The sequence below is a fragment of the Balearica regulorum genome, chromosome 1 (genome assembly GCF_011004875.1).
Source record: "Balearica regulorum gibbericeps isolate bBalReg1 chromosome 1, bBalReg1.pri, whole genome shotgun sequence".
Taxonomy (NCBI): domain Eukaryota; kingdom Metazoa; phylum Chordata; class Aves; order Gruiformes; family Gruidae; genus Balearica; species Balearica regulorum.
In genome coordinates this window covers 48,826,159-48,853,184 of record NC_046184.1, presented here as the reverse complement: position 1 = coordinate 48,853,184, position 27,026 = coordinate 48,826,159, and the positions used below count along the sequence as shown (strand labels likewise).

At 38.6% G+C, this 27,026-nt stretch overlaps 1 protein-coding gene across 11 annotated transcripts in view; it reads left to right on the top strand.

The window, feature by feature from the left end:
- ATP2B1 (ATPase plasma membrane Ca2+ transporting 1) overlaps positions 1-27,026 on the top strand; it is a 65,920-nt gene that overhangs the window by 17,780 nt on the left and 21,114 nt on the right. For all 11 annotated transcript variants that reach the window (XM_075748434.1, XM_075748399.1, XM_075748383.1 and 8 more), the window contains exons 2-10: positions 12,701-13,111; positions 17,987-18,184; positions 19,066-19,320; positions 19,401-19,526; positions 19,891-20,034; positions 22,960-22,998; positions 23,762-23,923; positions 25,520-25,734; positions 26,709-26,951. In XM_075748434.1, coding sequence (XP_075604549.1) covers positions 12,907-13,111; positions 17,987-18,184; positions 19,066-19,320; positions 19,401-19,526; positions 19,891-20,034; positions 22,960-22,998; positions 23,762-23,923; positions 25,520-25,734; positions 26,709-26,951 — 1,587 coding nt within the window. In that variant the 5' untranslated portion in view covers positions 12,701-12,906. The remainder of the gene's footprint in view (positions 1-12,700; positions 13,112-17,986; positions 18,185-19,065; positions 19,321-19,400; positions 19,527-19,890; positions 20,035-22,959; positions 22,999-23,761; positions 23,924-25,519; positions 25,735-26,708; positions 26,952-27,026) is intronic.

The window sequence follows — 27,026 nt, the reverse complement described above, 5'->3', positions numbered from 1 at the left end:
ATGTAGAGACTTGAATATGCATGTAACTTAAATGAGCCAAATTCGTAACATCACTTTGAAATGAGACGTATAGTTGTTTGTCAATGTGTAGGGCTCCTCCGTAAGAAGTTTCAGTTCTTCCTAACCAGTGTTTGCTAGCCTCCCTGAAGAGAACTTAAAAAGTCTGAAACTTGTTACTGTGAAGGCTATCAGACTTCATACTTCACTGTTTTTTTTTTTCTAAATCTTGTCTACCTCAGGTTTTTGGAAATGCTGCTAAAGTGTTCCTTAGCTACAAAGGTTTTCATATGGCTTCTGTTCTTCCCTTGACAAAATAATTAAAATAGGTCCTTCCTAATAGGACTGAAATAATAAATGGGTTTTTGGAGAACCGTCTTAGCACAGCTGCTTTCTAGCAGTCTACTTTCTATTCTCCGTTAGAAATGGAGACAGACTGCTATGTGTCCTTCAAGCTAAAGAGTCTTTTGAAGGTGCTAAGAAACCAGGTGATGGTATCCTGGGAGGAAGACAGGGATACAGGAGGCTGCTTAGGAAACTTAATGGAGCACTAGAAGGCAGAGGGGGGAAGACTTCTATGCATCTTTCAAAATTACCTCTAGAAAGACTGAGTCCCTAACTGGGAGCCTTGGTAATTCATGTTATCTTCTGTTTCACAATGCTATGTCACTCTTGTTTCATGATACTCTGATGCTTTTCTCAGTCACTTCCCTCCAGTGGGGAAATACTAATTTTCCTGGGTCTTGCTAACCACAGGCTGGAGGAAATGCTCTGCTTTTCTATTCTGCTTTACCTGTTTGCTGCCGTAAGGGAAACTTGTGAGCTGCAGGGGTTAAATATGTAATTAGCTTCTTACTTATCAGGGCTGGTCTGTGAGTCCCTACTTGGCTGTATGGGGACAGAAACTCACACTAAGCTGAGGTGTGCTACAGTCAGATGAGTAATTGCAATGGCCCTTTGAGGGAGTTTGTTGGAAACTGAGCTGGACATACGAGTCTTGGTTCTTAAGAATTTGTGCCTTCAGCAGTGGCCAGATGGAATTAGTCTAACATGCACAAATTAAACAGCTTAGCAAGTTGTGTGAAGTTTGTCACTTGAGTGGAAGAGCTGATGCTGCCCTTCCCAATTTCTTTTCTTCAGAGATACTGTATGCTATTACTAAAATCAACCTGATTGCAGAAGTTGCAGACATTACCGTGCACCACTGTAAAATAAACAAACACTTGCAGGAAGTAGCTCTGTGTAGAAGGAGCAAAATAGGTCTGACTTGGCTGAGTCAGAATGACGATCTGTAGTCTTCATGGGTGGTTCATGGATGGGTAGACTCTTGGCCCTGAGGGTCAGCTGCAGCTGAACAAAAGGCAGTAGGCTCCCAATTCAGATGCTGTCTTTTGGAAGGAGGAATATTGCCCTTATTGAAGTAGCCACTAGGAACTGCTGCTGAGGATTCAGAGCTGCCTTAGCAGGAGACTGACACCTCGCTATGTATGCCCATGGTAGTTATGCTCGAGGCACCTGAGTGCCTGCTGCTTCACTGTGTTATTTCTGATAGCCTTGTGCTCCAATTTGGCAGGGGAGTGAAGGAAACAAATATCTGATCCTTGGCACTGAATAGGTCCAGCTGGTTGCTGTGAAGTTTTTCAAGGCATGGGCTTTCACTGCCTAGAGGAATAGGCATTGTGCTGGAGCTAAATAGACACCTGGTTCACCTAATTTAAATGTTTGCTGTTTAGACTGGAAGTACAACCACCTACAAATTGCATTAGGATTTACTGACACTACTGAGGAGTTAAGACCTTTGGTTTAGGGGAAATTGAGGGAGAGATTTCCTTTACTGAGTGGAATAGAACTTTTAAATGTCATCATGGAGCATGGCACCATTTGTGTTCTTTTCCCCAGTCACTTTTTTCTAGTGACTTAGTCATGCAACTGATGTGTTTTTGCTCTAAGAAACTTTCTAAAGTTATTGCACAGTGTATATCTTCACACCTGAAGACTTTAGAAATGAAGCTGCAATTGTTAATTGTGCATAGCCAGATTGTACAGCAATTATTAAATAGCCTACTAAAACTGAGAAATTAATTAAGTTTACTAAATCTGTTTGAGCTGCCATTTGACGGTCTGGTGAATTTGCTATTCAGTTCAAATGATGTCTGGCCTTGGCAATAAAGTGATGTATCATGCGATTTGTTTAATGGCATATCACTTTACCTGAAATAAGAGGGAAGATGAAACTTTCCTCGAATGGAGATTAATGTTATTTTAAAGGTGGCAGCAACATAGTTCCATGATGAAGATGCTCCCAGCATTAACTGAATGTGTATCCCTTAAGTTGGCATATCCACATTGACTTTGACTGCTACAAATAAATCAGCAATTCTGGCAACTTGTGGAAAAACTTCTGGGGAATCTGCTGTGGTAACTTGTTCAGCCAGTAAAAACCCTGATATTTAAATCTTTTGGCTTTATTTTGTGGCTGGGGGTGGGGAATGCTTTTTGGATGACTGCGTTTTACACCAGACTCCTGTGAATAGCCCACACTTGGACTGTAGAGAAGTGAAATGCATGGCTACAGTCACAGCTCTTGGGAGGGTGGAGTCTTGGGAACATGCGTGGTGCTTCCTATCTCCTTGGATTCGGAGGGGCAGATTGCATTGCTGTCAAAAAATTCTCTGTTCTTAAAGATCATGGAAGTGGTGCACAAGTGCAGGGGGAAGGCAAGAGCAGTGGAAAAAGGATTAGTAAAGGAATGGGTGCTAAAACTGGTTGGAGTGCTGTGTGTCCCATGAGACAGACTTGGAGCAGGACCCAAGACAAAGCGCTGTCTCAGTGACAGAGGTGCTGTGAAATAAGAGTAAAAAGTCACATAAGAAGTTACTGTTCTGAGCCCTGGCTTGCCTGTGTGACTGTTGTGACAGCAGGCTTTCACATAGTCTTATTACTTCATTAACACAGTTGCCAATTAACGTAGGTGGATTTTCCTGATGCAAAAGGATAGGGGTGGCAGGTGTGAGTTGCAGTGGTATTAGCGTCAAATAACGAGAGCTGCTTCAGGACCTCTGAGTGGAAGCCTTATGCCTCGACACTAGCACAGTCATTCCTTTGGTCACCTGAGGATGTGACAGGCTTGCTGCTTGCATTGTTAGACCTTACGAAGTGGTACGATGGGAATCTCAACTTTGTCCATCCTGTTTACTAGCAATGCTTACACACTCGCTGTCTATGTTAAGGAGCAAACTGCCAAGGGAAGAAGTCATTACCTTGTATCGAAGGTGCACCAGGGGTTATTGTGTAACTTGTACTGATCACAAAGCATTTAATTCAACATTATTCCATGGACAGGTACCAAGAGCTCTATTGCAGTAATGCTTAAACGTATGCAAAAAAACCCAACCCAAATACCCCAAAGCAGCAACCAACCTTGCACAAATGAGAAAGTCCTTTAAAAGGAGCAGTTAAGAGAACAGGACAGCACAGGCAGCATGAGAACTTAGCCTTTAAGTGGGTGTCAGACTTGAGAAACACCGAAAGGTGTAATCATGAGGAAGGACCACTTTTGAAACTGGAGATGTGCCTGAAGTATAAAGCAGTATGTAGCCTCACTAAATGGTAAAAACATATCAGGTGATACTATGAGGCTTAGTTTACTGAAAATGTACCAGAAAGAGGAAGCCCACTAGAATGGATTAGTGAGCTAAACTCTCAAAATTTATCAAAGAGCTAAAGGGATGCTCAGTATAGTCATAATGAAGAAGTTTGCAAGAAACACAGGTGTGGAATCTCTTGCAAAGCCATACAGTGGATTTTCAATTTCAAGTATAGAGGGTTAAAAAAAAAAAAAAGAACCAACAAAACCCCCTTAACCTCCTCTTCCTGCTACCACCAGGAACAGCAAATATGTGCAGTAATTCTGAAAGAGCTACTCAAGTGTAGACTACTTATAACATTTGAATTAAAAAAAAACTTGGCTCCTTAAGAATGGATGGCAAATGTAACTGCAGTTTTTGAAAGAGGTTCTCTCAGAATGACTCTTTAGCCAGCTTACTTGGTGTATCTTCTGGCAGGCAAGGATTAATATGGCATGCAGAGGAAGCTCGCAGAGCTTTCAAGTTACATATTTTTCAAGAAGGAAGGCTTTTTTAAGGGTTTGAGGATAAGGATAAACTGTGTTCTTGTCTTTCCAAAAGGCCTTTGAAAAATCTGAAGATGAAAGCTCTTAAACTGACATGTTACAGGACGAGAGGGAAGCTTCTTAAATGTTGGCCACAAGGGAAAAAAAAACAGATATCCACTTAGCATCATAGTGTGCTCACTGAGGTGGGTGACCAGAGCTGGGGATTTTATTTTTTTTTATGTTCCAAACCATTGCTTGGCAGGGATGATTTGGAGAATCATATATGGATGACTTACAACACAAATATTACAATTTATATATTATGTGTTTATAGTTCAATGAGCATATAGACTATTTCCTAGTACTGTTTCTACATAGCAGTAAGCTAGTCCAAGGTAGCAAAAAACCCCCATTAAAATTTACCATACTAAGCTAATTTTACTGTCCTAATAGAAGGGAGGCAGTCATATGCAGAGTGACTTTATGGAGGTAATTAGGCTTAATCTCATTAAGCTTAAATATTTCCTAGTAGTTTTAAGACTAATTTAAAGTTAATCTTGAGGTTTCCCGACTACAAAAAGAATCAGGTAGGGATGGACTTCTGCCCTTTGCCTGAAGGCTCAGAGGTCTAAAGAGCTTTTGGCACCTCTTTGGTACCAGGAAGCATGGTTACAGTCAAAAGCATACCGCTCTGCTTAAATGGATATTAATATGAAAGAATGCTTTCTAGAAGAAAAGGGAGAGTGCTCAAATCAGGATGAGATGGTAAATGTCTGGTTCTGGCTGAAGCATTACATGCAATTTGACTGGAGCATGTTTTTATTTAAATGGGTGCAACATGAAATAAAGTTTCTGGTGTTAAGAACTCCTGAAGTTGACTTGGAGCTTCAGAACAAAGACATTTCCACTAGTGCTAGCTACTGTCTAATGACCTTTTAAGGGAAGAAAATAATTGCTCAAACTGAGTAAAGCAATTTTAATGTGATAGTATTGTGGGAATTGAAAGATGGAAGTAAAAATAGAGATAACATCTGAAATGTGTGTTTAGCTCAAAAGGTATCGGAAGCAGGGTTAAGGAGAAGCAGCAAAGAAGCAGCAGAAGTTAGAGGCTTTGTGAAAAAAGGTAAAAAGAATTCTCAAGACAAGTAATACACCTGTGGGAATAACTGTTATGAGGAAGTCAGCTGCTGTTTTGCTCTGAGTCATACTTAGTGTCAGAACTGATGAGCTGGATGAATTGCTTACAGGCATGCACTACGCTTTAAGTGCAACAAATGACTAAAATCCAGGAATCCAATTCCAGCTCTGTTGGATGAAATTTGGTACCATCTTACTTGAAACTTGGCTGCATATAATGATGTCATATGCCTCATTTAACACATGCCTGACAGGTTTTGTGACTGGAATGCATCTTGTAATTTGGGAATGCAAGGAAACTGTTGTAGTCTAATAATGCATAATTTTAACAAGTAGGATGTCATGCTACCATCTCCTTCTGAATAAGTTCAGCTTTTTATATTATAATTTTTGCCAATACTGTTTTGACAAATATTGATGTGGAAAGTGTATTAAGTTGTTCCTCAACTTATAAATACAAATATTTGTCAATGGATGACTTGACTTTACTGCACCCCCCAAAAAAAAAAAAACCACAACCAACCTACTTTGAGTTAATATATATTAAGTTATGAATATGACAGACCTGTTAATAGAACTTACTTTACAGCATAATTATCCTGAATAAACAGGATAAAAGCCTGAACCGTACAGGATTAAGAGACTTGAAGTTCTTGGTCATCTATTTAGGACCCAATGCATCTGAAGTGAAGAAAAAGATTGGGCGTGAGGCAAAAAATTTTTTTCTTGCATTTTAAACATCAGTTGGTGGAGCTTTGTGAAGTCCCAGGTTTGCCTTCAGCCATCAAGTGCCTTAGTCCAAATTTTGGCAGCTCCACTCATCTCAAGTTATCTGAGGAAGCTGACGCACATAGTAAATGTATCTTAGGTACTTGAACATGCTAGAAATAATGCCAAATGGGACAGAGTCATATCTAGAGGTTAAAACTTTTTTTTTTTGTCTGGGATTATAGTCTTAACTCAGAATTACCTGGTATTATAAACAGTCCTGTCAAATTTAGCCTTTTTGTTTTAGTTTACGATGTCATCGCAGAACAAAAAGTAGATGAGCCTAGTAAAATGAAGTACTGAGAAGGAAGCTTCAGGACGTGCAGGTGGAGAAGGGAGAAGCTGTCAGAGTGTTATCAAAGCTGTGAACTGTAGGAGACCCTTCAAGACATTGTTCCGTTAATGGATATCTGGAATGAGTAACTCCTGCTTCCAGAAAAGTGTTTTAAGTAGTTAAAAACTCAACTCTTCTGCATGGGTTTGTGTCTTGAAGTGTTTGGCTTCTTGTGGACAACTCAGCATTGTAATATGAGATAGGAGAGTATGAAAGCCTAGTATTTTAAATACATGGGACACTTGATGCTTCCTGTAATCATGATCATATTGGTTTTATTCTCTAGGACTTTCCAGTATATCTCAAAGTCTGATGTTCCTTGGAAGTGTTCACAGGTTTTTCTGAAGCCCTGCTTGTTGGATCAGTCTCTTGTATCTATTTAGTTCTCTCATATTCAAGTTTAAATACCTTAAATTCAGAAATCTAATGATTAGTTTAAGCTTTCGATAAAATAGTTTTTCTACTCAGACTATTCATACAACACTTTCTGATCTTGTTCCTTAATCCAGCTGTCACTTCGGTTGGAGCTGACTTGCTTCATGAGTGTGGAAAGGCCATGGCTTGGAAAGGGCAGGGCAGTACAGGCCTGCGCGGTTGGCTGATGGCGTAAGACAATGTCTCCTTGTGCGACGGGCTCCTTGCAGAGGCTGTGGAGTGAGCAGCTTCATAAGAGAAGGTCATTTTCTTCATGTCGTAATAACTCACCTTCAAGACTGTTATAGTTTTCCCTTGCTGCTACCAAAATAGGAAGGAAATGATGTGGGAATCCTTTGCGTGAACATTGATAATTTGTACTGTTGAATTGACTTCAGGCTGCTGAAATCCTAATTTGTTAGCCATCATTTCAATAAGAAATGATTTGGGGTCTTAAAGCAAAGAAACTACCACTGGATGAAACTGCTACTACAGAAGTGTCAATCACAGTAGGCAGTAGCAATCCTTTAGATTAAGTGTGATAAATACCAGTGTTTACATCCACTGCAGAGTCTAGGAACAGCAGCCAGTTTTTATTTCAGTTAGGCGACTACCTCAGCCTCTGAAGAGATTAAGTTTCAGAATGAAGTCAGATTTGTCTTTTAAAAACTCAGCAAAATTTGTGACCTTTGAATTTACCGTTTATAATACAAGAGGTGAAGAGTTGTAATAAGGGAAACTTGTCATTACAACACTGCTGGGCACATTTAAGGCTGAAGGTGAGGTATTAAAAACTTTCTGTTGCAGAGGGTCTTCTACGATTGTGCTCTCTCCTTAGCTGTTCAGTCTACTTGTAATTGTCTCTTCATAAGCCAGGCTCTCTGAGATGCTTGCACTAAAAAGACAGCATACCACTGAAATGATTTAACTCCTAGTTGTTCAGTTAGGCACATTTTAACATATGGGATAGTGAGCTGTAAATGCATACTGTTCTATATGAACTTTTTGTTTTATTAGCATTCATTCACATTTCTTGAGAAACAGCTAGTGAGTTTCTGTAGCCTTTCAAGTAGGTATGAGGGTCTGTCTCTTACAGTAAGAAAACTGACCCTCTAGAGCAGATGATCTCGCACTTTTTCAGTGTGATTTCCAGGTCACTGTCTCAGTTACAGTTACTTTCCATTATAATAATATTACAGCCAACTTCCCCCCCCCCCCCCCCCCCCCCAAGGAAAAATGTCATGTGATGTGTTGCAGCTGTGGAACTTACCCAGTGCTGTGGGTTTCAAACAAAAGTATGCAAAGTCATATTATATTTTTCAGTATCTTAAAAAGCTGGCCTTTTGGAATGGATTAAAATGGCATGACAACTGAAACACATGGGAACAGTTTTTATCACTGCAGCCTCTTGGTATGTAGATCTGTCCGGTCTTCATTAAACTAATTAGATTAAACAAAGGCTTTCCTGAGATAATCACTTTGCAAGCCTTTTCCTATATTACAGCAACCGGCTTTAGTGTGTTGTTGAAGGTCAAATGCTAGTACCAGCCAATGCTTAATATCTGCATGCATAGTGTTCAAGCAGATGTATAAACTAAATTGAATGACGCAGGATATATAATTGCTGGAGCTTTGACTCTTGAGGTATGAGTTTGCTTAAGTGTTTTAAGATTTAATTTTCTTAAAATGCATTTCCTGTAGGTTGGTGAAGCAAGTATTAAATGTAAATTCAATAATAGGAAAGGCTTGCGTAGGAGTCTAAGGTGTGCTAGGTCCTGTGCATCTGGGCAATAGTAATTATGCCACTCTTAAACTCTGCTGTTCATATTTGATTGTCAGTGTGTGGTCACTGCAAATTCTCACTTCAAGGTAGCCTTAATTAATGAATGTAGAGCACAGATTATAGCTTTCTTCCAAATAGACGGAATTACTAAGTACTAAATTGCTAATTACTAAATACTAAATTGCTAATTACTAAATACTTTCACCTAAGAAGAACTATTTCTGATGTCCTTTCTGAAACATACTTAATGTTCAGGGCAGCCCCAAAAAGCAGCTACTATTGAGGCAGGGGATTAACATGGGTTTATATTTAAAGTGTTGTTAGAAGAACACTTCAAGAAACATGTTACAGCTTCTTCTGGCTTGGTCAACACAGTGTGTTTTGGTGGCACTAAATAAAGTTGCAGTCTATAATGTTTTCATGCTTTGGTAAACGTCTCGACACGTAGACTTCTGTTCAGAGCTTGCCCTTTTTGCAGTCCAACTACAGAGGCTCATGAGTTTATTGAACTTCTAACGCTGGTAAAATTATCTAACCTTTGTTTCATGGGTTATGGTTTTGAATTATTGTCTTTGGTAACAAAGAGCTCTCATTTAGTGAAGAGTATTAATGTGATTTGGGTAAGGAATTTAAGATGCGGTACTCCTCATAGGCAGCCTCAATGACATGATGTGTCAGTGAAGCTGTTAGTCATGGAGCAGCAAAGTCTTTTCAGAGAGATTTGCACAACTATCAGATTCCTGCCTGTGAGAGTATGTGCTGCTACCGTAAGGTGCCTCTGCAGTGCAGGATTTTTAGGCACTTTGAGTGTGAAAGGCAACAGCTTTAAAGTTGCTCCTAGTCTCAGTGATATGTAAACAAAGGATTATCCAAAAGTTGATGTGCCTAATGAAAGACAGACTTCTCTTAATCATCTTGTGTGCAGCTTGTTTAAGCTGGACACTAACATAACTTCAACTGAATTAAGCTTAAAATAAGCTGGAACTTCAGCAATGGTGTATAAGTGACTTTGATAACTTTCTTGAATTTAAAGTTTGAGATATTAGCAGATTGAAAGTTTGAGGTGAATTGCTTTTAACTATAGTGCTTCAGAGCTCATGCTGCTCAAATAACTTATCTCAAATGGGTGCTGCAGGAATTGGGTTGAGAACTGGAACACTGGTCAAAACAAAATATTCCACTAGTTGAAGAGATAAATATTATTAGATGATCTATATAGGTTAAAAATATGCTTTCTTTTATGATACTTGACTTTCACTGTTTATAGTTGCCTTATGCATTGCCACTTTGTTACAAAAGTGGACTGTTGGAACTTGCTGTAACAGGAAACAATTGAATGTTGCAATGTTTGACATCAAAACTGCATTAAGGATATTTCTTAAAGAAACTTGTAGCAAGATTTTTCTGTAGGAATCAGTAGAGAAACTATGTTAAGGTAAGTCCATTCCGTACCCTGTGCCGAGAGGCTTTTGTACTGTCCATTGAAATGCCTGGTGAAAATGGGCTACTGGAGCAGATTCTTTCTAGTCTGATTTGGTGTAACAATTGCTCATGTTTAACCAACTTTTTATGATTTGGAGAAAACCTGCAGTTGATCAGTATTCAGAATTTCAAGAGTCTTCACACTGTTCCTCTCAATTTTCCTCAGCTATTTCCTAACATGGATGTGGCAAATAATCTGTAACATTACTAGAGCTGATCTGCAGAACCCCACCGCTTTTGTCATGTAAATCTAAGCTTATTGCGCTTGTCTGTGAACCCTAAGGGTCCCTTGGTGGTTAGGCCACTGTTGAGTTAGAACATCTGAGAACCCCTTTCAGCATAAACTGGTAGTAATAGCTAATCACTGGACTACTATTATAACAAAAATGGATCTAGATGCATAGAGATGATAGAACCAGAGTGCAAAGCACACACAGTATGACCTATAATTAAGCAATGTTATTGCTCGGAAGATTACTTGCACATGAAAGCAAGTCTTGCCCTGGCCCAGCATTCAAAGCTTTTCAATGGCAAGTGAGCAGTGACTAGAGCTGTAGCTTTTCCCAACCTCGTGTCTGTACTTGGATTTGGGTGTATTTGGGCCTCAGGTGCCAGACTCCTGCTAGAGGCTTGAACAGAGCTTTTCTTAATTAAAATTGAATCAAGTTGGATGTAATTAGTTGTGGGGCATTCTGCTTGATCTATTTGTGCCTCATTAGCAGCTGCAGCATCTTCTCCATAGCTATACAAACTTATTTGCCTGATCTGCTGCTTGTTATATTGTCATAGCTTATGATCAGATGCCAATTGGTAAATCCTCCTAGGCTACTGGTTGGCCAACAGCATCCAGCTTTTGGTCATTAGATAAAGATGTGGCGTGTCTTTCAAGAGCACTCTTTCATGCATGATTTGCATGAATTTCTTCACCTACAGGATACTTCAGCAGAACATGTTACAGTCAGCTGAAGAACATATGTTAATCAAAACTGCATCCTAGCATGCAGGTTAACACCATCATCATGGACTCGTCAACTGTTGTAATATTTTTTTGCAAGTGACAAAAACAATGAAGATTTAAAAAAACATTTTAAATTAGGTACCTTGTTGATGTTATCGTATTCTGAAGTTTTAAGCATATGAATATTGATTGCTTTGTGCTTTTTGTTGCTCTCAGAAAACAGCCATAGACAGTGCTTGTCTCAGAATCTCCTAATGATAGGAAGAGCGGTTGTAGTTCTGCTGGAGATTGGACTGTCTCTTGTGGTCAGGTGACATCACTTCAGTCTTTCAGCATCAGTGGTTGTCTTCAGTACAAATGCAGTACTGTGACACGGTGCTTAAAACATAGATTGACTATAGCTGAGGCTGATTGTTTACAGCACAGAGAGCTAAGACTTTCCTGGAACTAAGACCTTTAAATTTCTGGTAATCAGGTGCTTGTATCTGGACTTCAACATAGACAGGGGTTCAGCTGAACAGTCCTCTAATCGGGTAGGGCAAGAGCCAGAAGTCTTTTCTTTGCTATTTGATGGCTCTTTGCCTTCATAAAGCAATGCAGTGAGTGGTAACTGTTTGCCTTTGCTAGGCATATGACACCTGAGGGTCTTGTTGACCTGGAAGTATCCAAGTTATTGTTCGTCTGAGCCTGGCAGTCATAATGTTTCATGGGGAGTATATTGTTACTTGTGCTTACCATTCCCTCTTATGTCAATAAAACTGGCTTATGCAATCAGACTTCTGTCTTCTGCACACAGCAGATCTTCATATAGGTGTGAAGTGTTTGTGCATTCACTATACTGTTGTGTAGATACATGTGTACATGCAAGATGTGTCAGCCAAGTGGGAATTAAACATAGAGTGCCTGTGCAGGTTAAGAATCCTCTGGGTAGATATTAATTTCTCAGCTACAGTGCAGGTAATCAGACGGAAGAGCTGCTCTTAGTCTCCCTATCCCTTCTGTGAGAAGGTGGTATTGTGCTATTTTCCCCTCTGTTCAAAGAAATAAACGCAGATACTGTAGGAGGCTTGAGTTGTGATGAAATGGGCTGGAGGGGGAGCTAAAACTGTTTGGACATGAAAATACATTAAGACCTAGGTCTGCCTGAAGATATACTCCTACTTACACAACGAAAGTACTTCATGCATGGGCTAACCTAGTGTTGAAACTGTTTTCCTTGAGGTTTGCACAAATGAATTCATGAGAACAAACAAAAGCTTGCTCATCCTAATCTCTGAAGTGAAAGCTTCAGTGAAAAGTCAGGATTTTTAACTTGGGCATGTTCTTACCCCATGTAACATCAGTGGTGGATGCTCCAAACTCCATTTCCTTGGGATCAGATTTACTTCCAGGTGTTTTTAAAGGTTTCCTCTTGATGGTGAACCATATGGATATAACAAGCAAAATACAAGACTTAAAAGCAACAGTTGTTCTAAGAAGTTAATGATTTAAGAAAGTATAATAATGCAAGGTTGTTTTGGAATGGGAAACATCCATTTTATGCCTTGTCACTCTTGCCAGCTGAATACTAACTAAAAATATTATAGGAAATATGAAGAAAGTGTCCTTAATCAGAAGTTGGTTCTGTAACCTCAGTACAAAGAGTAGGGTTGTCTTGCAATGTGTTTCAGTATAGCTGTTGTGTAACTGAATGTATATTTATTCTTTCCCTAGACTGTACATGCCATTTGGCTTGGGGAACAGAACACGCCATGGGACAACCTCAAAGATATCTCTCCAGACGGGGTCTCTTACTTGGGTGATGTGTCTGCTCTCCTGACTGTCTTCATACCCAAAGGATTTATTTTCCTTTTGGAAATATTTTAAGCTGAAATCTTGTTCCTTACTGGAAACTGTCTACACTAAAGACTGCACACATCATGGGTGACATGGCAAACAACTCGGTTGCATATAGTGGCGTAAAAAATGCTGTAAAAGAAGCTAATCATGGAGATTTTGGAGTTACTCTTGCAGAGCTCCGTTCTCTTATGGAACTTCGAGCTACAGATGCACTGCATAAAATACAGGAATGCTATGGAGATGTACATGGCATCTGTACAAAATTGAAAACTTCACCAAATGAAGGTAAGTCAATTTTAACACTATTTTTGGGGAAACTCCATTTAGGAAAAGCCTTAATCAAACTACTTCTTTTTTAATATAACAAAGTTTGTAGAAGTATTTCAGTTACCGTAATAAAATATTGCTTCCTCTCTAAGGCAGAGGTATTGAATGGTAAGAAGTAAGCAAGAGGGTTTTTTTCAATTGGTCAAACTGCATGTGAGATGTTGGATTAGTGGTGAGGTTGCACTTTGGAATAAAGTTCATTGATGTAGGCATCCACATATGAAATAGCAATGCAACATAGCAATGTTTAATTTGCTGCTTAAGTGTAAGTTTTGTGAATAGCTCAGCCAATAGTTCACAATTCAGACCATGTTGTCATAGAACACAAGGATTTAATAATTTAATGCAGGGTTTATTAATGCTTCTGTGTTGCTACCTAGGTCTTGTATTCCCTAATGAAACAATTTTTAAAGCTGGTGACATCTGTTTTCTATTTGTACTACGTTGAATTCTTAATAGCAGGATCTAGTTTTTAAATCTGTGATATTTCTGTGGATTTCATTTGATCTGTACAAAATAACTTATCAATACAGCTTTAGGCACTAAGAGGTACTGTCACTATTAGTAGTAGGTTTGCAAAGTGATCACACAATCTTATTCTGTAGAAATAAGCATCTTTGAAGATGTCTTTGCCATGTTGGACTTGATGACATTCTGTGAAGTATGGCTACCTGACGCTTTTGCTCTCTGGAGTTATTACTCCAAGATAGACTGTACAAATGTGAAGAAGGAAATGTATCAAGTCTCCTTCCTGAGAGCTTTCCAGAAGTTTTCCTTAAGGTCCGGCCCTCTCTTCCAATGTAAATGAAAGCTATAAGCTTTAATTTGTGAAAGAAAGATGCAAGTGATATCGCTTAGCTATCTAAACTGTAGTATCTTGTACAAATGTTTGTATGTATTTTTATCTAACATTAATTCAAAGTGAAGTCCTGCTGTTGGTCGTGAATGAGAAGTGCCAAGACCAGGATTTTGGCAAATTGTGATGCCTTGGCATTTAAGCACTCACATAACTTTTAACCAATGTGGTCTCGTGTCAGTGGCAGTGAAGTACTTGCTGGCTTAATCCCAGAAAGGTGTTGCTTTCTGTTCTTCAGAAATACTATTGAAAGGTTTGCCTCCTTGGATCAAGAACAAGTAATGCTGTAAAGTATCTCCGAGTACATCTGCATTTAACATGTTTTGGCTTGATCTGCTTTTGAAGCCAGACTCCTGATTTCCAGACTCCTGAAATTATTTCAGTACATGAACTGGGTTCCTCTTACCAAACTGAAAGTAGCCAGCTCTCATGCCTGACCTGCCAGTGGATGGGAGCAGACCAATTTTAGGCTGCAGAAGAAAATTGTAAAACATGAGGACTGCAAACTTCTGTTCCTCAGCATCGATGGAGTTGTAAAGTTTAGTGCATGTGTGTGAAGCGCTGCTGTGTACCGGCAGCGTAACACCTCTCAGACAGGAGCAGCGGTCTATTGCTACCCTGTTGATCTGTTGCATAGAAAGGCAGTTTACTTTCTGAAAAGGGCTGTAGTTTTCTACAGTCAGGAACTGAACTCAGAGTTGAATCCTATCTTACAGTAATCACCAAGGTTTAAGGCCCATATATCTGCAAGCTAGATGGGTGCACGTTTGCAGACGGCCATGATGCACTAAGTACCAAATACCTGCTATACACTTTGAGTCCCATAATGTAACAAGCAGGTTAACACATGGGAATGATAAGTGTCAGCGTGCTAAAACTGGAAAGGGATAGATTGCCCTTTCCTGCAGATTGATTCTGCTGTACTGAGGACTGTTATGAGGGCCTTTCCTTTTCAAAATGATTTGACATTTAGATGTACTGTCCTGCAATCAGTTAAATACAATTGCTCACTTGATAAAAGGGCGCCATCTTTTTTTTTTTTTTTAAAGTGAGAGAGCAGCTCATAAAAACAGCAAGGCGTCAACAGTCAAATGTGATAATTAGCTCAGAAAAGGTTAAGTAAGATGAGTTAGAGCAGTGTCCTCTACAAAGGTGTCGTTTCGGCTCTGAATCACTGCATGAACCTTTAGAGAACCAGCCTCTCTGTCAGGTAAGCTGCTATAAATTTCTCAGAGGTAGTACTACAGAGCTCTTGTAAAAGTAGAACTAAGCCTCTTCTTTTGTCAAATTCAAGTTGTAAGTAGTTGTAATGGAGACATTTCTATTGGAGAAAATCTAGGCAAGATCTATGCAGAAAAGTGCATGTGTTATACTAGTTCTAGCTCTTTAAAACCTTGTGTGCACACCTGCAAGGCCCTGTGACACTTCTTCCTATTCAAAAGCTTTCTTTATGATGTGAAATTCTGACTTGGCATAATTACCAGTGGCTTCACAGCAAAAGTACGTGTAGTTCCAAAATGCCACACAGTGGATGAGTTCAGCTTGTATAATTTCTTGCTTTGAAGTTGTTGACAATGTAAGGCAATGTCTGTTTTCAGGCAAAATGTGAATCAGACCTACCTGATTTGAAATGAGAAATGGGAACTGCCCTTTACCAGTATTACTAAAAAAAGACACTGAGCAGACTTTACTGCTTAGTATTTAATATTTATGATGTCCTTTACATATGTACAAATGTACACAGATATGAATAAATGAATGTTTGACATATCTGTAGTAGCAGAAGTTCTTCCTATGTTCTGGAGAGATGGACCACCATTGATATTTCCACAGGTCTACACAATTTTGATTGTCTAGTAACTTCTAGATTTCTAATAAAATTTGTATATGAAGCTTTAACTAGTTCCTTGCCTAATATTTTTCAAACTTAACCCCAAATAACATAAATTACCCTACTGAGATACATAACTAACAATATAATGGCAGTAGTTTCGACCTCAGGACTGTAGACTGTGAACTATGAAACTGCCAGCTGTGTGGTAAATGTAGTGAGTTCAGTAATGGTGCCTGGTGTATTATGGCAAATACTAGAAATATAAATGCGTTTTGTCTTTGCTAGGTTTATTTACTAGTCTTTGTTAAGTGGTTCTGATAGTAGCTTGACTTTATATAGTCTTGTTGGAAAACACTTTTCATTCTTCAAAGACCATTCTGTATACTTCTGATGTTCTGCATCCTGGTACCCTGTGAAGGAAGGAGGAAACTGGTGCTGCTGACGTTATGTAAATAATCTTCCAAACTCTGCCATGCTAAAAAGAAGAGAGAAATGGTATCTCTTGCAGAATAGTGATATGGTCCAGCCTTTTGGAATGGCCAAGTTGTCTTGAGTTTCTATAGATCCTCTTGTAAAGCTTGATTTTCAAAAAGGTCTTGCAGTGCTCTTTGAGTTGAGAGTGAAAGTAGGCACTTCAAAGCTTGAACTTCAAGAAGTGTAGTGCTATGGCTAACCAGTAAAATTACTCCTTTGTATTAAACATCCAAAGCAATGAATTCAAGGTGAATCTAAGAGTGTTAGAATAAATCTAATTTATTATGTACTCTGAGAGTATGTTTAATTCGTTTCACTTTTGAAAAGTGCACATAATATTTTGCTTTTCATTTAAGTGATTATATAGCAGTTAGCATTTAAAACTGAGCTTTGCAATTCAGTAGTCTTTGCAAAGCGTCTTGAAATATGTGATGGTTCTAGGAAATGTCTGTTAGAGGTGTTAAATCACTTATTATGAAAGGCAGTTGCAGTGGTTGCTGTTCTTGCTGATTGCCTACCGTGTTTGCAATGTCTTTATCACTAAGTGGTTTGATTAACTACTGTAAAAACCTGCTACTAAGAAAATTGTTGTCTTTAAGCAGGTGCTGATTATAACCTTGGGGCAATATGGTTGAACTCTCCACACCTTTGCTATGAACATGGCTGTATGTTTCGCCATTTTGCTTTGAAAAATGAGCTAGTGGCTTAAATTCTGAATGGCATGTTAGGCAACTGGAAGTAAACAGGAGATGCTCTTATGGAAGACCTTGAAGATGTTCTTATGGAAGACCTTGAGTGCATGACTTTACATTGAATATACTTGGTATTCCTTTATTTTTAAGGACTTGGCTAATTCTTGAAGCATGCTAATGTCCCTTAAGGATGGTACAAGAGTTGAAACAGAAGAGGACTCTGAAAGAAATATGCCATATAATAAAGATGATAGGTACAAAACTGAGGTGACAGACCCTGCACAGTACTAAATATGGGCTCTCTCTATGTGAGAGGAGATAAAGAAAGTGAAGCTTCAGAAGAGGAAACAACTGCTGTCCTGGCAGAAGCAGCATTAAGTGGCTGCCTCTTTCCACGTGATGCCTGGAGAGCTTCACCAGCTTTTTATATTCTTTTATATCATAAGTAAATAATATACAAATATAATATTTATAGTATTTTATATTATTAATTATTACATATTTTATTATAAATTTTACATTAATTGTAGGATCCTAGGATGTTATCTGTGAATATAGAATCACTACAGTGGGAACCAGATCTGGCTTTGCAAGCTGCGGTCTTGCTCAATCTGCATGGTGCTACTCAGTCTCGATAGTAGTAACTTTGTTAATGATCTTGTCTTGGGAACTTGTTTATTTTGTACAAAGGCATGTTTATTACTATTATTCTGTTGCTATGTCGTATTAAGTGCAAGTAGGTAGACCATCAGCTTATTTTATAATTCATGCTTTGCCAATATAAAGTATAGCTGGTTTTCTGTAGTGACTCTGATTTAAGGGTAACACTTATGTAACTATGTCTGAGATATGGCTTTTCAGTATTGTCACTGAAATACGGAGTGGGACTTGACTCCGTGAATGGGAAACCTCAATCACTTCTAATGTGAGGGTGAAATGCAAATAAGTGTCACTAACTTTGTCTTATTATTAAACAGGTCTAAGTGGAAATCCAGCAGATATAGAAAGGAGAGAAGCAGTTTTTGGGAAGAACTTTATACCTCCTAAAAAGCCAAAAACATTTCTTCAGTTAGTATGGGAAGCACTACAGGACGTTACACTAATTATATTAGAAATTGCAGCCGTAGTATCCTTGGGCCTTTCTTTTTACCAGCCTCCAGGAGGAAATGAATCATGTAAGTAAACTTTTTAAAAAGTAGGCATCTACTTTTATTTTATCAGTATTATACTACTGACTTTCCTGGTCCAACATGCCTGTACTGTGAATCTGATGGGAGACAGTAAGTCAGTGGAAAAACAGCTTGTTCGTTATTGAGAGAATGCTACTAAAACTCTAGCTTGCCTTAAAAGGGCAACATGAGATTTCCCTGATCATGATCTGGTATCATTCTGACCAAGATAATGCCAAAGGTAAAGTGCAAGCAGCAGAAACAAGAACTTGTCTTAGATACAGTCATGTTTTTGTGCAAGTGGTTTTTTAGCTTTGCTTCAAATATTTAAGTAACTTATAATTTGCAGTCATGTGCTTTCTTTGGGGAGTCAGCAAGCCTTAAATTTTCCTTGATTTGCAATATGACACCAGTAACTTTTCTAATTTAAGAAATGAAGCTGTATTTATACTTCTAAATGGAAGATGAAGGGATCTGGCCTTCATTGAACTGAATTTTTGCAATGATATCTGGCTTGTTGAGGTAAAGGTGAAGTGGGAAATGTTGAGAAAGCAGAATGTAGCTAACTAATTGTCTAGTCTGGCATTCTTGTGCCATCATTTAACAAGATAATAAGGACAGGTAACTTTTTATATCAACTTCTCTTATGTTCAGGTAAGCAGGGATGTAAATTCTAGGTGGTTTAACTTCCTTGAGCTGTTCTAGCTTTCAGGTTCTTTAGCTTCTTTATGTGTTACTCTTACTGAAAATAAATGTAAAACTGCAAAGATGACTACCACAGAAAATGTTTAGCAACTATTAATGGTTTCTTCTGTTTGGCAAAACTTTTTGTTGTTGGAATAACTATCTGCGTGAACTCTCTTAAATCTAAAACCTGTTTTCTACAGTATGTGGATCAGTAAATGTTGGTGAAGAAGAGGAGGAATCTGAAGCAGGTTGGATTGAAGGAGCAGCAATCCTCCTATCTGTAGTTTGTGTGGTATTAGTAACAGCTTTCAATGACTGGAGTAAAGAGAAACAATTTCGGGGATTGCAGAGCCGTATTGAACAAGAACAGAAATTCACAGTCATCAGAGGTGGCCAAGTCATCCAAATACCAGTAGCTGACATAATTGTTGGAGATATTGCTCAAGTGAAATATGGTAAACATATTTTTAAAGTTGAACTTTCTTTTATTTTTAAAAAAGGAACTGCAGTCAACATACCCAGTGATCTCTCGTAGGTGATCTTTTACCGGCTGATGGTGTACTCATTCAAGGAAATGACCTCAAAATTGATGAAAGCTCACTGACTGGAGAATCTGATCATGTTAAGAAATCTCTGGACAGAGATCCTATGCTGCTGTCAGGTGTGTAACATTTGACAATTCTTGAAGAAAGTGGGTTGTTTCTGGGGGTAAAATGTTTATTTACATTTTTGAGGTTAAAATCTGGCAAACTGGACCATATCTAGGCTGTGTCCTAAAAGTATCCAAAACCAGTGCAACTAGCACAAAACTCCGTCAAGTGAGTAGACTCTTAAAACTGAAAACATTTTGTCTAGTTGCTTATGGTTTTATTTTTCCAGATAGTTTTGGCAATTAAAACTGTAGGGGAACACAGTGGTATACATACACATCTTATAGTTTCATCAACGTGAAGTTTGAGAACTCATTTCCTTTGTGCTCTGTCATCTGCTCAAGTCTCAGTGGAAAACCTGATTCAATCTTTCAGGTACACATGTGATGGAAGGCTCTGGGAGAATGGTAGTTACTGCTGTAGGTGTGAACTCTCAGACTGGAATCATCTTTACCTTACTTGGGGCTGGAGGAGATGAAGAGGAGAAGGAGAAGGAAAAAGAGAAGAAAGACAAGAAAAGTAGGTGTAATAATCTTAAATCCCGAGGGAGGGAGGGGTGAACTCCTGACTGTTACTGGATAAAAACATGTTCTAGTCATCTGGAGCCAGAAATCTTTTTTAAACCTCATTTTCAGTAGGTTTCACAGGAAAAAAACCCCACAGGTCCAGTGACCTGAGAATACACTACTACTACTAACTCTTGTCATGTGGATTTAATTAATCCATTAATTAATTTGAGGTTGGAAAGTTTACAACTCCTAACCAGCTATACCGTGTATAAATCGTTAAACTGCCATCTTGTGTAACTTCAAAGTACATTCATGTTTAATAGCAAGTATTTGTTTATGGCAAACAGGTTATTACCAATAACTCAACCTAATAAGTATCTAGTTCTGCTTTTGACAGATAGAAAATGTCCTGTATAGGGAGTTCTATGACGCATGAAGGGGAAAGCTTGTGTTGTTGATACTGTGGAGTTTATGGATATCTTAAGGATATATAAGTCTGATTTTGTTAAAGATGAGCAGACAACTGCTTCTGCCATTCTTTTTCTTCCAGAGTTGAAACTTTGCTCAGAGATACACACAAGGCAAATCCCTAGCAGCATTTTTCTGTAAACTATTTTTGGAGGGATGAATGGCTTGTAACCCAGAGCATTTTGGAGCCCTTCTGTGAAGTGTGAAATGGGTTATCTTCCTTTTTCTGAAGGACTTGTTCGGTAGCACGAATTATAAGGTCACTTATCTAAGCCGTAGCCTTTATCCTGAGAATCAAAGCTTAGAAATGTTAACCGGTAATGTTTTGATACTAGTTCTTACAAGGCATGTTCAGGACTGAGCTTCACCGCAGCAAAAATTTTTCTTGAAACTGTTGTGAGATCTACTGGATGGGGCTGAGTCTGAGGATTCTTGGCAGAAAAATGTACTTTTTCATCAGAGGAATATGAAACAGTAATGGAAACCCATAAATAGAAAGCCATACAGAAATTTGCTCAGGAATCTCGGTGGCCTTCAAACTAAAGAGGCAATTGTTGAAATGTATGCTCTGAACTGTGCTTTTTGTCTTGTCCTAATCCACAAATACATTACTTTTTTGGCCCTTCTTGAAACTTAAAGTAGTAATTTTCTTCAGAAGTTACAAGAATTGTTACAAGAAGATTTGGAATTTCAAAATTAGTTTCAAGCTCAAGCTGGTAGTGAAGTGTAAAAGTTGACCTGCAGCTCTTCCAGGGATTAGTGTGGAACAGTTTCTATACTTTGCTTTTTCCCTTGTAGAGGAAGAAGGAAGCAAGCAACAGTACCGACTGCCACAGGAGATATGGAGAAGATTATAGCTTTTATTAATATCCTGACAGTGGTTATTATTCTATAAGAAGTCATCTTTTTGACAAGTAGTGTTTTGGTGTGTTCTAGGGCCTGAACACTTGTGGGGGTTTTTTGTCTCCCAAGATAGACAACTTCCTCTTTCCCTTAAGTTAGGTGCCTGATAAGATTCTCCTTGGTAAAATTCAGGATAAACTAAATTAGCTTCTCTGTGAATGTTAAGGAGATTAAAGTGGCTATTTTTAGTTGGCTGTGTATGGCTTGGTTCAGAGTGAAAGGAAACATATGTACAAGGAGTTAGAAATAACTGAAGTGTAGAACTTTGCTCTTGTAAGAAGGAAAGGGGAACTAGGAAAGAACAAATACTAAATTAGTACTAAATGAGGATACAATGATGAGTTCTTAAGTCTGAAGTGGCATCTTCCATCTTCTGGAGAAGGTGAACATGCTTGCTCTCCCCCCGCCCCCGGCTGGTCTGAGGATGCTCGGAGGGAAATCAGACTGTGTCTACAGTAATAATGTAGTGGAGGTATTAAATGTCATGCCAGACAGGCTGCTTGATAATTTTATTTTCTTCTACCTGAGTATTCTCATGGACTTCAGTCTACGTAACCTAAGGCTAAAGACTTAATGAATTACCAATGATACAAAAAAACCCAGGATTTTTCAGTAAGTTTGTCAATTTTGTGCTTTCATTTCAGGTTATTGCAAATAGGAACTATAACTCTTGCTCTCTTTACTTAGGAGAAAAGTTTGTCATTTGCCAAGGTAGTATCTAAACCGTTTTACCTGAAAACCCAAACAAAAAAAAGATAGTGTGTCCCCTAGCACCACCCCAAGAAGCTACACATGATGTGTCAGTCTTCTAGTTACCTTTAATGTTTCACTCATAAATTTATTTCATTATTTCACTGTCCTTCTTTATGATCTCTTGTTGAACTCCATTTCTGAAGAGAGGTAGGAGCAATATTTTATTATGAATTTGAACTATTCCTGTAGTGGTATAATATTGGTATCTTGCCAACAGATTATGTTCATGCTTGCGTAAATAGGGTTAGCATAGATCCAGTAATCCAGCGCTATACCTCCATTAAGCTTTCGTGTGGATTTATAAATATTTTATACTACAGTAGCTTCTGCAGTGTTGTACAAAAGCACTCATTCTGAAAGTGAGATCCTACAGTTCATTTGCAGCAGTAGTCAGATACAGTTGCCAAGTGTTGGAAGAACAGGGAGTAAGACTGAGGCCACCAGAATTACTTTAATGTCGCAAACTTCTTTCCTAGAAAAACATTTAGGCAAGCCTTTTAAAAGCTTTCTTCACAAGTAATAAATGTCTAGATCAGTAATTTGTACAAACTTAACTATGATAGCGTAGCACTGCAGCAGTCTTGTATGGGGGAAAAAAAAGTCCATAAAACTGATGTCAGCTGTTTCTGTGAGTTGACCTATACTTTTAAAGCCTTGGTTATGTCAGCCCTCTGTATCCAGTTTGTTCTACACTTTTAAAAATGCAGTTGCTTGTTTCATCATGTGGTAATGGATGCATTAAATATAAACATAAACTGAAATGAACTTTGCATTGCCAATTTAAAACACAACTTGTTACCCTCTCCGACAGGTAAAAAGCAAGATGGAGCTGTTGAAAACCGTAACAAAGGTAAATGCAGGTTCTCTGATCCTGTCTTGCAAGTCCTTATTTTCTGAGAGTGCATGTAATGAATGCATACTTTCCTATGAATATGCATGTTGAATACTTAAATCCAAAGTGCTTATGCTAAAGATGGTATAAGTGAATCTGCCCAAAACAAATGCTTAAATGAACTTGGTAGTCTCAACATAGCTAGATACTACAAAAGTAACCTTTACCAATGATTTTCAAGCTGTCTTGTTGGGGTGAGTTAACCTTGGCTGGCTGCCATATGCCCACCCAGCTGCTCTCTCACTCCCACTCCTCAGCAGGACGAGGCAGAAAATAGGGTGAAAAGACAGTCCTTCATGAACTTCTCCAATGTGGGCCCTTCCCACAGGGTGCAGTCATTCAGGAACAGACTGCACAAGCGTGCATCTCCCACGGACTGCAGCTGCTGCCAAGAGTTTGCTCCAGCATGGGCCCTTCACAGGCTGCAGCATGGGGTCCTCCATAGGCTGCAGTGTGGAAATCTGCTCCACTGTGGTCCTCCGTGGGCTGCAGGAGGACAGTCTGCCTCACCATGGTCCTATCCACAGGCTGCAGCTCCCCTGCTGCCAGCACCTGGGCATCTACACTCAGTATGCTTGTTTAAACATTCACGTGTAGTATGGCATCACAAGGGACTACACAGTACTGGTGTTTAGTGGAGCCTAGTGGTGTTAAGCTTTTTAAGCATCATTGATTTTGGGGACTCCCCAGTGGCTAAACTTTATTTGATCTTAACTTCTAGCTAAAGCTCAGGATGGTGCAGCCATGGAAATGCAACCACTGAAGAGTGAGGATGGTGGGGATGGAGATGAGAAAGACAAGAAGAGATCAAATTTGCCAAAGAAAGAAAAGTCGGTTCTTCAAGGCAAACTCACAAAACTTGCAGTTCAGATTGGCAAAGCAGGTATGACATATCAGTACCCTCCTTATGTTGATGTCACATGTTTGAATAAAGTTGGAATATGCATGGTATGTGAGAGGATAAAATAATCAAACGAGTCAAGGCTAGCTGCTTAAGTGCAAAATTCCAATGCATACAAGTATGCCATTGTGCCTGAGTGTGCTGATGGCTTCTCAGACTGTCATGTGAATGGCTTTTAAAGATTCAGGCTTTAGTGTGTCAGCTTCTGGGAGAGAAAATTCCAACTTCGTAACATTGGCCAACTGTTATGAAAGATCTTTTTAGATAAGATATGGCATTTAGTGATATACCTAGGGAACTATAAATTGAGTGAAGTCTGGAAAATGTGGTAGGGTTGACCAGGTCATCTCTCGTACTTTCAGAGGCTTAGGAATTTCCGCTTAACATATGCCTTGCTGATATGTAACATTTTTATTGACTTTCTACTATTCTGTAGCTTCTGTTGCTCTTCTATCAGCTAATATTCAGCTGTCTTGTCAAAACATCTGATAAACTGTTGCTTATGAAGTTCAGTGTAAATTTTAGGCTATATTATCTAGTATGTAGAGATTTAATTCAAATATTTCAGGATTTATTTTGGTCCATGTAGAATTGTTGAAAGACTTAGGCTAGAAGGAACTTCTAGAAGTCTTGTAGCCCAGCCCATAGCTCAAAAAGCGCTGACTTCAGGTTCTATGTCATAAGACAGTTACGGTGTGAGAACAAAATAATTAAACTTTTAGCTGTAGCACTCCATAGTTATGTATAACAATGTTAATTTTTCAGAGAAACGTATACTAACAAATGTTGAATAAAGCTTCTGTGGTGTGTTTAGTGTAAAATACTGTTCTTATCAAACATTTTTTTTCATAACTCTCATAAATAAGAACTCTTGTTTTCCTTTATGCACCTTTTGACCTATTGTAATTCTTCACACACCCTTAATGCTCATCTACTTCATGCATGTATTTTTCTGTCCTGCTGCTTTGGGACAGTGCACACACTGAAGCATCTTTCTATAAAGAGCTGACACTTCAGTGATTTCTGTTCCTTTATTCCGGCCAGGTCCATTTTCCTCCACTGTTTTCATGTGGTGACTTAAGTGTGCTGCTCTGCTTGCTAACGGCAGTTCTGATTTGTCTTCCCATTTACTCCTAGTTCATTGAACACCGTGCTTAGCTGCCATATTTAATCCCACCTTCAGCAGGAAGCAGGGCACAGACTGTCAGCAGCTTTCTCTCCTGAATAAGTCAGCAGTACAATCGTTGAAGGCCTGCTGAACTATTTCAGTTCTTCTTCTGCTTAGTCAATTGACTTTACATATTGATGTCTCCTGTTCATAATGAGATCTACATTTTTCAATTAAATGGGAAGGAAAAAAAAAAGATTTTAGAAGTTTCTAGGTGAAATGCATGAGGAAATTCTTACATTGGAATTTGGAACACCTCTGAGAACTACCTCAATGCTCCCTGACTTGCCTGATTAAAAACTGAGTTATAAACTAGCTTCTGTAAAGGCAGAAATATTTGCACTTATCCACAATCTATTGCCAAATATTTGAGATAATTTCTAAAAACTGTTTATTCTCTTTTTAACAAGGTTTGTTGATGTCTGCAATCACAGTCATTATCCTTGTGTTATATTTTGTAATTGATACCTTCTGGGTTCAGAAGAGACCTTGGCTTGCTGAATGTACACCAATTTATATTCAGTATTTTGTGAAGTTCTTCATTATTGGAGTTACGGTCTTGGTGGTGGCAGTACCAGAAGGTCTTCCACTTGCAGTCACTATATCTCTGGCTTACTCTGTTAAGGTAAGTTGATAGAGGGGGAACAGATTTTAAAGGTAGGTGGGTGTATTCATTAGCTGTAAAATCTCAGTTGAGGTATGCTGTATGACATACATACGAAACAGTCTGGGGAGAAGCTTTTCATGTTTCCATGACCTGCGTAAGAAATCCAACACTGTTTTTCTTAATCTCTGAATACACACTAACATGAACAGTGAGCAGTGACAGCCTGTTATCACCAACCAAAAATGGGTTTAGCTCCTAACATTGGAGCATTTGCTTATAATAGATAGATGTGTTAGAGTTTGTGAATAACAAACTCTTCTGTAAACCTGAATGTCTACCTAACTGATGTGTTAAGCAACTACTACAAAAGTTTCCAGATTGATTCTCCTTGAGGATCGAACATCTAGCTTTCTATTTATTATGCAGGATGTTTTTTAATTCATGCTCTTTGTTCTCTTAATTTTCTTACCGCTTCAGCATGCGGAGACTGGTTATTGATCTGAAAATCTAATTGTAAAGGCAATGGCTGTTTAAGCTGTGTTCTTACAGCACTAACTAGTAGTGGCCTTCATATTCTATCATTTGAAGTTACTCTGCCTCTTCAAGGTTAAAATGCTATCCAAACCTGTTAAGTAAAGAATTTAAAGTGGTATTTGACCTATGAAACCTGTGTAGTCCTCACTACCTCAGCTGAAACATTAGGCTCCCAGTTTGTATTTGAATAGTATCAGTAGTCAGTGTGACATGCAGATACAGGAGATTAAGACTGTATTTATGAACCTTGTTCAAAATGAAGTTTACTGTGACATAACAGACTTAAAGAAATCCTTACAGAATGTGGCAGCTACAAATTCTTCCTCTGTAAGATGCCAGATAACTTAAAGGCTGAGTGTCTTCTAAATCTACTGTGTAAGACTAGACACCCCAAATGAGAATTTCTGAAATGTGAAGTATTGGCCATGGATAGCTGTTGACTGCTTTTATTTCCTTAGAAAATGATGAAAGATAATAACTTGGTGAGACATCTGGATGCATGTGAAACAATGGGCAATGCAACAGCTATTTGCTCAGATAAAACGGGAACATTGACCATGAATAGAATGACAGTGGTCCAAGCCTACATCAATGAAAAACATTATAAAAAAATTCCAGAACCAGAAGCTATTCCAGAGAAAACTATGGCTTACCTTGTGACAGGAATTTCTGTTAATTGTGCTTATACTTCCAAAATACTGGTAAGTGGATTTTTTCATTCTAATCAAGGTAACTAAACAACTTCCTCAAAAGATGCAAATTGTCTGGTGGCTGCA